This window comes from Acipenser ruthenus, chromosome 8, assembly GCF_902713425.1.
Source record: "Acipenser ruthenus chromosome 8, fAciRut3.2 maternal haplotype, whole genome shotgun sequence".
NCBI classification, from domain to species: domain Eukaryota; kingdom Metazoa; phylum Chordata; class Actinopteri; order Acipenseriformes; family Acipenseridae; genus Acipenser; species Acipenser ruthenus.
The window spans coordinates 50,361,941-50,374,547 of NC_081196.1; the positions used below are offsets into that span (position 1 = coordinate 50,361,941).

General features: G+C 37.4%; 1 protein-coding gene across 1 annotated transcript in view; it reads right to left on the minus strand.

Annotated features, from left to right (window-relative positions):
• The window catches only part of LOC117406567 (collagen alpha-1(IV) chain-like), a 72,057-nt gene that overhangs the window by 41,281 nt on the left and 18,169 nt on the right, over nt 1-12,607 (minus strand). The window contains exons 2-3 of the mRNA XM_059029143.1: nt 8,485-8,535; nt 456-545 (exon numbers count right to left, since the gene is read on the minus strand). Of these exons, the coding sequence (XP_058885126.1) occupies nt 456-545; nt 8,485-8,535 (141 nt within the window). The remainder of the gene's footprint in view (nt 1-455; nt 546-8,484; nt 8,536-12,607) is intronic.

Genomic DNA, 12,607 nt, shown 5'->3' on the forward strand with positions numbered 1-12,607 from the left:
ACCCAATACACACACTGGTAATCCATTGCAGTCCAATGGTATTATATGCAGGTACCAGTGTGCTGTTGTATCAGCACCACTGTGCCATATTTGTATGATTATTTATTTCTTAGCAGACGTCCTTATCCAGGGCGACTTACAATTGTTACAAGATATCACATTATTTTTACATACAATTACCCATTTATACAGTTGGGTTTTTACTGGAGCAATCTAGGTAAAGTACCTTGCTCAAGGGTACAACTGCAGTGTCCCCGACCGGGGATTGAACCCACAACCCTCCGGTCAAGAGTCCAGAGCCCTAACCACTACTCCACACTGCTGCCCTAGAGTAAATAGAGTATCATTCCACTGGTAGTTCTACAAGCAGTTTCTATAAGGCTAGCAGTGCTCTGCTGCTTCGTCAAATAGAAGTTCTCTGAATGGGTCTCAAAAGAAAAATGTGTCTCTCTTACGCTAGAGCCCATTGGTCCATGTGGCCCCTCAGGGCCTTGCATTCCAGGAAATCCCATTGGACCTTGCAACCCTGGAAAGCCAATCTCACCCTGGAAAAGACAAACGCATCACAGCAACATTTTAAAACACAGAGCAGTCATTAACCATAGAGAGCATCCATTTGCATGATGGCTCCAGTGCCAGCAAAGTATAGTACTTATCCATCCATAACTTCAACAGCACTCACAAATTGTGACATAAGCGTGATGAAGACATTGGCCAGTAACATTGCCTGCTCATTATGAGTTTATTCACGTATTTAACCATAATCAAATGCAGGTGACTGTTTTCTGGTTAAGGTTAAGTTATTGTTGTTTTATTAATACATGTAAAGCAGTACTTTAAAAAGCAGTTTGGGCGTCAGGCACCAAAAGGATTGTATCATTGCAGATTGTTCCAACTTGGTTGGAGTCAGGACTTCCATGTTACTACATATTTAAAGATTTTCTTCCATGCATTTCATTATGCTTTATGTTCTACTTCTATGAGAACATTTTAGCTCCCCCTTGTGGCATTCAGGCTGAAAAAACATGGTACACTGTCAGGTAGGCATAGCAACCCTTGTTCTGTGATTTTAAGGTTAGGAACAGTGAAATGTTTGGAGTAAAATTGGTATTTCAGGTTAAGATCATTTTGATCCAGGCAAATCAACAACCTACAAATGTGTTGCACCTAAACTTATATAGTCTTTTGCCAGCAGGTGGAGATAAAAACATATTTCAATCTGACTGATTACTTGTCCTCATGGCACAGAGTACATCTTGCCTTCTAATACCTAGCATACATAGAAAATGAAGTGTTTTAGAGGGAAATCATGGCAGGGGGGCAGCATCAAGTGAAACGGACGTGGATAAATCTGTATGACTGACATAGGCAGTGGTTAAAACTATATAGCAGTAAATGTTCTGAACAACACCCCTGACTGAAAGTAAACAGGTGTCTACTATCTGGAAATCCAGTATCTTTCTTAGATTTTACAGCATCTACTTTAACAAAACTGTTAGGAGCTGAACAACTGTTGAACAGCATAAATTAAGTTTTGTCAATTATGGCGCCATCTGGTGCTTTTTGAGAGAGTTGCAGTTGGAAACACTGCTCTTAACTGCTGTGTTCAGCTGCTTCGACACAGATATCCTTCAAACAGCAGACATCACCCTTACATTTTCACCTTTTCACTATTTTTTTTGGCAATTTTGGCGCCATCTAGTGCTTTTGGAGAGAGATGCAGTTGGAAATACAGATTTAACAAATGTGTTCAGCTGCGTCAGCACACAGAGATCCTTCAAACCACCCTTACAACTTTCCACAACGTAGACAATAAAATGAACCCAATAAATAATAATGGAGTAGTAAAAACTAAAAGAAAATGTCATACTAAAAGATTATAAAACATTTAAGAAGCATACCTTTAAGGAAAATAACCCTTTTTACTATTTTGGGTTCAAGTTTAATTCACAATCTGTCTGGCAAGCATAGCCCTTTTTTAAATACAGAGGTTGGGTTAAATATCCAGAGTCCAGATTTGAGTGAAAGTCACACAGGACTCTTTTCAGTTTCTGCATTTTTAAAATTGTTTTACTTGGTAAGGATGCAGAAAAATGTCAAATTGTTGTGGGATTCTGTTCCCAGCAATACAAAGCTCAAGAAAACACTTCTAGATACTAAAACAAAGCCACATTGCAGTAACAGTGGGGATCTGCTGTAATTCTACCTGGGAGCTAGGCCGGGCTACGTGATTGATATCCTTTACTGTTTCACTGGATGCATTTGTTTTGTGTTCGACTGCCTCATTATGACTTTATCAGATTATTTATTATTTCAATACCAGGTCCAACATTTATTTTCTATGTAATATTTTTTAATAGAGGTCTAAGATATCGATCCCATGAAATCCAGAAATAAACAGCTGCGCATGTGGATGAATATCTTCTGATATATTAAATACAGTCCAATAGATTTGAAAAGGGCACCCTCACCTTCAAAATGCTGTCATCTCGAGGCTTTTAACTGTGCTGTGTTTTGAAGCTGTTTTAAGGGATGTAAATGATATTGCATAGCAGTTTGAGTAAGCCCATGCTTTACTATTGGATTAGTAACACTTTAGAAAAACTGAAGGTCCATAGCCTTACAGTATGTGTAATTAGGATCACAGTCAATTGTGGAATGGTTCAGCCTGCCACAAGATTGCAGTCTTATTTTCATCCCTATTATAAATGGAATACTTCAGTAGAGTATTTTCATTCAATAGAGTACTGTATATACCCATACTACTGAGGCTGTCTGCTGAGAATGTAAACTGGATCTCAGTAATATATCAGACTTTTTCATTCAAGACGGAGGGAATGCCCAGGAATAACAAGTGCAGGAGAATCTGAGATTATCGAGCTTTAGATTACTTTTAGAAATGTCATGGTTTGATGGATTATGTTTTAAACTGCAGCGCAGAACAGAAATGCCTAAAAAAGGCATGTTGAAATGTGATTCGAATGTGATTCTGACTGCAAAGAAATGTAAGCAGAGTGAATTCTGCCCTCTATGGAAATACAGGAGGCTCATTCTCACTGAATCCCCTACCCAGAGCGACATTTCCTTTTTTAAATCTTCAATTACAGTAAATGCTTCAGAACATTGAAGACAATTGGAGTAAAGTATTGTACGAGTTTATAATCTCTTCCATCACATGTCCTCTGTCTTGTTCAAGTTTTATCAGTGAAGTTTCACTTAATTGAAACACTTTGATGTTGCAGAAAGCATGGAGACAGTTGTTCATTGTAGAGATTCATATTAAACCCTGAAAAGAATGTTTACTTCTCTGACCATACATGGTGTGTTAATCAGAGCCAATGGCAGGCATTCCATTAGTCATACTGCAAGCTTTTCTGTTCAAGAACCAGATGCTGGGTGTTCTTTGTGCCAGCTGCCTTCCACTGCCATTTATTAAATGATATGCTCCATCTTTTAATTTCAAGAGACTGCAACAATGCAGAGGAATACCTAAAAAAACAACTCACTCATAAGGATAAATCTTGTCTAGCATGCTCACCAAATTAGAATGTTTTCCTCTTGTAAAATCACTATTTATGTTAGTCACGATTTTTTGACATTATGGATGAACATCACACATTGCAGCACCTCTCCAAACAATAATTGGTTTCAAATATGTTTATATTTCTAGTGTACTTTAAAAAAAAATGCAGTTCCTAAATTACAGTAAACATGCAAATGTATATTTTGTACATTTTATTTTTGTTCATGTATTGTTAATACATATTAAATACATAGGTAAGTTAATGAATCAATAAACACATACTGCAGTTATTCCTTTGAGTGGATTAAGATGACTAGTTCTTAAGTAAGCATCTATACTTACTTCATTACAGAAAGCTTTCTAAATACCAGTGACGACTAATGTGGAACACTTTAGTGGGAACTACACTTTGAATGTTTCTAAATACTGACGTAAGTGTGATTTGGCAGGAGAGGGCAGTCTGCCACATGCTTTGTTTCTGTAAATGTTTCATTAAACTAGTCTGCAAAAACTTGCTGCATTAAAAACAGTACTGCCATCCTGGAAATGTCCAGGTGGATCGTTCCCGTTCACGCGTCATTTCCAAGTCGTGTTTTGCTATTCACAGCTGTCTCTGCCTTTCAGAGGAATGATATAACAGTTGACCCTTTTCTTGCTCTGCTGCTCTGCTGAAACGGTCATTTCATGGAGAATCTGACCAAACCGCATTCCATTGTAACTGGCAGGTAGATAGACCCTCTATATACTACAGAATATATGTCCAGGGTGTTATGTACATAACTAATACAGCACTAAATGTGAGGGACAATCAATCTATACACCCAGTTACAACTATGTATGGCAGATGTTTCCATGTGTATGTATGTATGCTTCTTGTTGTTAACAACACAAGTATCTAGAGGTAAAAGTGCTTGTCATTTATATATTATTTTTCCACATTATTTAATACTGTTACATATAATTTGCTACTTTTTTTTTGCTTGAAATAGAACAATTAATTACATTGGATGTATGTTTTAGCTTTAGTATTGTAATATATTTTTGATTGGACTAAACGTGTTTGTCTGCCATTAGCTCAAAATACTAAAAAGAGAAATACAATGATGTGAAGTTCATACTGAATTTTGAATACATTTAATGTACTTTAATGAACTGCGATGTCCAGGCCCCAACGGAAAACTGAAGGCTTTAAGAAGGGGAAACAACAGAGGTTTTTGCCTGTATTAGAATTCTGTCACTACCTTGTGATTCATACCCTGAGATATCACAATTCATTGTAGAATGAATTCTGTCACTACCTTGTGATTCATGCCCTGAGGTATCAAAGGCATTGTAGAAGCTATTCTGTAACCTATACAATAATGTGTATTACGATGCGTAGTCATTTGTATTTTTTATGTCAACAGCATAGACAAAAGTTTAGTTTACTTTATATCACATTTGGTATTTAGAAATGGCTATGCATTATATGTAGGGCGTCTGACTTTCAGGTTAATTTTTTTTCCAAATTCGGGTGAATGCTTTTTTAAAAATCGGGTAGAATTATTTAATGAAAAAAACCGGGTGAAATCGGGTGGATTTTTTTTTTATATATATAACACTATGTAACACAATTTTTGTTCCTGGGTAGTAAGTGTTATTTCCTAATTGCTTATGCCTCAAAAGTATAGAAAATGGCTATTACTCCCCACAAACTTTGCTTTTGTGACCAGGACAGTGATATTTTGAAATTTACCTGTTTCCAATGAGAAAATGGGCGAATTTGTCTTTTCGTTCACATAGTCAGAAAAAAACAACATATGAATCCAAATTAACATGTATTTATACTAAAGTAATACAAAAATGACTACAAAAGATTTAGAAGTGAGTAGTTTTTCAAGATTTACGATTATACTGTAAATCACTTTCACGAATCAGCCCCCAAATGTAGTCTCCCATCATGTTCTCGTTATACTGTCCTTGGTAGCGGCGTTCAAAGTCCAGTATATCCTGGTGGAAGCGCTCGCCTTGCTTCTCCGAGTACGCTCCCATGTTCTCCTTGAATTTATCAAGATGAACATCAAGGATATGGACTTTGAGGGACATCCTACAGCCCATTGTGCCGTAGTTCTTCACCAGAGTCTCAACCAGCTCCACATAGTTTTCGGCCTTGTGATTGCCCAGGAAGCCCCGAACCACTGCGACAAAGCTGTTCCAAGCCGCTTTCTCCTTACTAGTGAGCTTCTTGGGGAATTCATTGCACTCCAGGATCGTCTTTATCTGTGGTCCGACGAAGACACCGGCTTTGACCTTTGCCTCAGGCAGCTTAGGGAAGAAGTCTTGAAGGTACTTGAAGGCTGCCGACTCCTTATCTAGAGCTCTGACATATTGTTTCATAAGGCCCAATTTTATGTGCAGTGGTGGCATCAGCACCTTCCGGGGGTCCACCAGTGGCTCCCACTTGACGTTGTTCCTCCCCACAGAGAACTCGGTCCGCTGTGGCCAGTCCCGCCTGTGGTAGTGCGCCTTGGTGTCCCTGCTGTCCCAAAGGCAAAGATAGCAGGGAAACCTGGTAAAACCGCCTTGGAGACCCATCAGGAATGCCACCATTTTTAAGTCTCCTATGACCTTGATGCCATCTCAGAAAAATGCAGATATGTATCCACTTAGGCAGCTGGAACTAAACTGAACTGGTGGGCTTAAGGCCCCTGTATTTATACTACTATTTATATTACTGGAAAGTTCTAGAAATTTCTAGAAGTTACTCCAAGTTTACTCAGCACTGAATCTATCTGGAATGTTCTGGAAAATAGGTAAATTTCAAAATATCACTGTCCTGGTCACAAAAGCAAAGTTTGTGGGGAATAATAGCCATTTTCTATACTTTTGAGGCATAAGCAATTAGGAAATAACACTTACTACCCAGGAACAAAAAAAATAAAAATAAATTGTTACACGGTGTAATCAAGAAAGAATAAATATTCGGGACCGGGTAGAAATCAGCTTTTATTTAGAAAGAAATAAACAAATGCTTAAGCACAAAAGCACAAATTTATAAAGGGGAAAAACCGACTGCAAAAACCATGTAATGTGCTTCAGTTGGGTCGCACTGAGACCCAGATTTATAAAAGGATTGTGCATGTTTAATGACCTTAAAACAGGCGCTGAGGTTTCTGAATTCTTGTATGGGATTTATAAAACACACGCAATGACATAAACATACAATTAATACGTGATTTGCAGCGGCAATGTCTCTGTGCATTTTAGCCCTTGATGCATATGTAATTCTGTATATGCATATGTAGCCTAATTCTGGGGCGTTTCTGAACGAAACCGCTAAAATTAGGAGGGGGGTTTTGCAAATGAGGTATATTAAATATTCCGTCCAATTTATTAAAGCTGCCGGTAATTGCGGGCCTCGTATTTGCTTGATTATTTTAAGAACTCTGAAAAGCAGGCGTTAATTTTCCGCAGTCAGACAGTAGGCTATATAAAAGGCAAGGTGATGTGGGAGACTTGTCTGCAGCAAGAACAAAGAAACATTTAATAACATTTTGCAAAGAGCTAATTTTTTAACCCTTCTGATCAAGTCAGTTTGTAAATTACGGTTTATAATACCGGTACTGTATTGTTTTGCAAACTCCAATTTTCAATACATGTTTCATGTGACAAAACAGAAAGTCTGCAAATAGACAATATAGAATCCATGTCAAAAAGGTTCTTAGAAGCACCTGAAAAGGTCTCCCCACAGTGGCAAAGCATGAGAACCTTTACTTCTTAGAGTGTAGGCATTATTAAAAGAACGGTGGAGGAGATTAAGAAAAGATGGAACGACATTCCGAGACGCACGAATGAAAAAGTCTCATATACAATGAGGGCTTATCCTCCACCGTTACTTTAGTAATGCCTACAGAATTTATTTTTTGTAATATGGCATTCTGGTATTTAACAATACTGGTTCAGACAGTATTGTTTAAATTCGACTTGGAAAGAAAACATTAAAAATAAAAAAAAAAAGGACAGAGGGACAGATGACGCAGTTAGTTTGTAGCTACAGCAAATACAGTTTTTCAACCATATATATCATACAGATATGCTTTAAAATCATACATAGAGTAAGAAATATAGACAAACATAAGAAATAGGAGAGTTGTAACTGCATAAGACTTTAAGAAGATATAAGTCGTAGTTAAACTGAAGACTATTTGTATGAAGCTGTATTGTTGCTGAACATATTGCTGTGCAACAATGGAAGGATTATCCTGCCCGTTTGACTGCCATGGATGTAAGTAAATAAAACTTATAGTTTCTGAAGTTTGAAAAGTCTATATGTCTGGAATTATTCTATACGAAATAAGAAGTTGAACTAATATGCGAAGTCCAGTAACTAATTCGCTTTTGAGCATCCTCATCACCATGGTTAGTACCAGGCTGAGGTCTTTGTGTGCCATTCATTTTCTTTTGGAATGTGTAGCCTACACACGCAGGGTTGACCCAAACCAGCTATTTATTGTGAGAGGTGTGTAATTCTCCACCGCTAATTGTGGTGAGGGGTATTTAAATTGTTTGATTGCGAAATAGCCTGCTTTACCTAATTAGTCTTATAAAATAGGTTGTTATTTTGACGCTGAATGCGGCCGTACTGAACACGCACATTACGTGGCTTTTTGCAGTCGGGTTTTCCCCTTTATAAATTTGGGCCTCAGCGATTCTGCGATTCAGCTTACCGTCATTGGCGCCAATTCTGCTCTGTTGCATTTGAAACACAGACAACTGCGCATGCGTTTATTCATATACAGTATGTGCCTATTCAGGGAGTTTTCGGAGTTTAACCCAAATGCAAAAAAAAGCTGGGGGGGGGGGGGGGATCGGGTTAAATCGGGTGAAACCCGAAAATCAGACGCCCTAATTATAAGCTACATTAATGTATAGGTTACAGAATAGCTTCTACAATAATTTATTATAAAACATGGTATGCTTACCTTTTGTCCTTTCACTCCACTGCAGTCACATTTTCCACAACCACTGCACCCCTGAAAAAACAATAAACAAAATATCACAAAAATTGTTCACATTCCCCCTCGAGAATGGGTGTGATCGACTAAGAATAAGAGCACAATTCCAATATGCAGGTGGTGAGTGTCCCGTTGAATATGTAGGATAAATAAAAAGGTATGTGAGGGGTTAAGACATAACAGTGCAACACCATTTATATTAGCAGTGCTAAACAATCCCTGAAGACAATAGAATGCAAAAGGCTACAGAGAGCTTCACAATACCCATGTGCCCAATATCAAATGTGAGAACTAAGGGCTTCCGTCTAGTCTCTTAAATACAAGCAAGTTCCTATCTCAGTAAAAAACAAGACTGCATACACTATTACAAATAACAGGAGCAAACAATAAAGCATGTATTTATTTTATTTATTTTCAAACCTGACCAATCAAGTAAATCACCATTGTAGCAATGATGCAAAATAAGTGTGTCCACTAGGTGGCAGAAATTAACTTCAGCCTACAGGATTCAGATTTTCAAACTGTGCTTAAAACAAGGTCTCACAGTGTACAGGATAGGAAGGTAGTCCCCATCCCATAATTAGCAAAAGTGAAACCTAAGGGATGACTCAGTGGGAATACCCTTGCACATTACCATTCTCTTGCTAATCAGTTTGGAGTGCTTTGGAAAAAAACTCTTTTGAGATGCATCAGGCATAAAATGAGCTATGAGCTATGAGGAAAGGATAAAACAATGCAATCTCTTCAGCCTGGAAAAAAAGAAGGGACTTGATTGAAGTCTATAAAATCCTTAATGGTCTAGATAAAATTACCCAAGACACTACTTCACATTTAGCATAGAGAGAAGAACAAGAAGGCTTAAATAGAAGCTGAGTAAAAGTACGTTTAGAATAGAAGTTTGTTACACAGAGAGTTATAGATGCATGGAATAGCCTATGAGGTGACGTAGAGTAGCAGTCTCTAAAGCATTGGAGATATTTAAAAAACCACTAGCTTCTGTCCTATTGAATTAGATCCATCTATTTGGGGCAAATGGAGTGCCAACAAGGGACGAGCCTTGATGTGCAGAGCGGATTTTTCTCATTCCCAAAGTTTTCTTATGTTCTTATTATTTCAGTTCTTATAACCATTTCCTTTTTCATGTATGCTGTTTAACACCTTTAGAAGCACATTGTGCTTTAGATGACTGTTAAAGTCGTTCACAGCCTGGGAAACGTGCTCTAGTCGAGGCAGACAGCTGTTTCCTTATGTTGGGAACCAAGCCAATGAAGGATTTTGGCACATCAGCTGAAACATGACTCACTACAGAATCTTTTGGAACCCTCTGTATTGTTACCATGTTCTCACAATGTTGGTTTCTGCTACCCTTTATACTGAAACAACAATAATTCACCGCTGTGGGAAAACACATTTACAGTATGGAGAGTTGAAGGGCAGCAGTTATTAGACCCAATTAGTTCAAATGGAAGAACATATAGTTTTCCATACATTTATATAAATTGTGGCATTAAACTCTAAATTGCTAAAAACCCAGGTGGAACTAAAATAAACTGTTTAAGTAACTGTGAAGCAAAAGATACTGAACATAATGAAAGGAGTCAGTATAAACGTCTGAAGTGTGTACAAATTTAAACTTGACACCTCAAGTGTCGTATGACATATTGTCTGGCAGCTAAATTGTCCACAGAAGCCTTGTGAGGCAAAATTAACAGACAGTGATAGAGACTGACAAAACAGTGAGCAGAAACCAAGATGTCTCCATAAGCCACTGCTTTCAGAGTAACTTACTGTAACTGTCACTTAACATTGACTTACCTATCTGATATCGTTCATTTAGTCATTTATTGTAAAACAAGTGATGCGTTCTTAGCAATCGACAGATTAGGTTTCTGGTTCCAGCATATAAGAGAATCATATTAGAGAATCACTTGTCCAAGTGCCACAAAATGTGCTATGCACCTTCTTTATCATGTGCCAAAATGTTGGGGTACATGAAGTCTGTCCACCGATAATCATACTTACATTTTAATTATCGCTTGTCCATTTGTGATGGAAATAACTAAGAACATTCTTTTAATAAGTATTATTAAGTGTATCATAATCTGGGGGTCTATGGAGGTTGTCTGTCTGTCCAACTGCCTGTTTGCACGTCACTTCATTTTCTTAATATTTCCAAAGAACATCTGTCTAATGAGTGTTACAGAGTCTAGGGGTAAATGGAGTCTCTGTCTGTCTTTTTTTCTGATTGTATCATCCAGTTATGATGAAACCTCAGAAGGATATTTTTACGACACGTTATTAAAAGTATCGGACTCTGTCTGTCTATCTCATCGTACGTATGTCACAATAATGTTTTACGTAAAACTACAGAAGTACTGTACTTATTCAACTACGATGAACCTTGGCATGGACATACTTTATCACAAGCTATCCCCATAATCTGGGAGTCTATCTGCCATCCATAGGGCCATATGTCTAAGACTAGTGCATCTGAAGCATGTAGTCATTACTAGAAATTATTTCACAGTTATATTTTCAAAAATAAAGACATGTTTACAGATAATGACAGCAGATAATTAGTATTGGTGTTCTTTAACTTTTAAGCAGTTTGATTTAAAAAGAAACATGTTTAAGATGGAAGACTTCTGGCCTCCAATAAAGAGTAAACTGTAAAAAGTATAAAGATTCTAATATTTTACCTATTTTATGCTTAACTTTTATTATTAGAGATCTTCTTTGATACTAACTCTTCAACTCTAGGGGCTTCAAGGAAATATCCACAGCATTTATTTGGAACCCTGAAGCTACTATTGGAATAGAGCAACTAGAAGTCATAAAACAGTAAAGAGTGTACAAATACATGGAGCTTAATGAATCTGTGTTACTGTCAGCAACGATACATTCCCTAGCACAACTGTACAAACATTCCCACTGTGAATAATAACAAAGCCTAAAAAATGGATGGGCGCAATACTTCTCCAATTTCAACACAGCTGTTAGCAGTGGGTTTTGAGTGACGTCATGAACCAAAGTGGTAAAACCAAGGGCTCTATTTAAAAGAATTCTGAGAACTGGACACTGCATCGACGATACTGTTAATGTTTACTGTGTTAAATATTCCTGATTATACTCATTCTGGCATAGAACCACTAGGGCTGCTGGAAAGCATGAACCTTGTGTAATAAGACTAATAAGAAGAGGTAAAATGAATGCCGGTTCAGTGAGTTCTGCAGTATATAAGTTTTAAGGGTTAAGAAAGAAAGAGAAAGATGCGTCCTGTGTTACTGCCTTAGGTATGTTGAGTTAACCACCAGCTGACAAGTTTGCTGAAAGGCTCCAGATCTTGTGCTCATCATGAGGGAAATAGATTGCAATAAACACTATTGCAATAATCTACTTTAAGTAAATTAAATCTAACAGACAAACGCACAATGTGATTGAAAATAAATGCAAATAAGAAAGCGCATACTGTGCGGCTCTGACAAAGTAGCATTCTCTTATGGGGCAGGCATCAAACCATGTTTAACAAAGACATTATTCTCAGTGTAGATGAATCAAGCAGTCCGAACAGAATTAAAATGTTTAACAGTTAATAAGTTGGTCAACAACATGCATATATATAATTCAATTGAAACCTGCTGAATAATGTTAACATATTAAATTGCATACCGCTTTGTATTTTTCCACATAACGAAAAACTGACAAATTGAAAAGTGTGACATTTCGAAATCTAACATGAAATACTGTACTACAGTAACACGGTGCTTAGGTCAGGGAAGTCCAGTGCATAGTAAGAGGGGTAGAGCAACAGATCGACAAGTGCAGTTTAACCGGTTTACCTCAGTTTGGCTGTTAAATGCAGAGATAAGAAAACAGTAGCCCATCATAGTTTATTCTAATTTACTTAACTGTTTCACAATGCGTATGTATACAACATGAATATAGCATTTTGATTTCAAGACCACGTAGGCCTAACTAACATACTTTCTAAACATTGCTGTTGTTGCAGAAGAACACTGACCAAGCAGTAGAATGAGCACAGATCAAAAAGATATACATTTACGTTAAAATAATGCTGGCTAAAAAATAG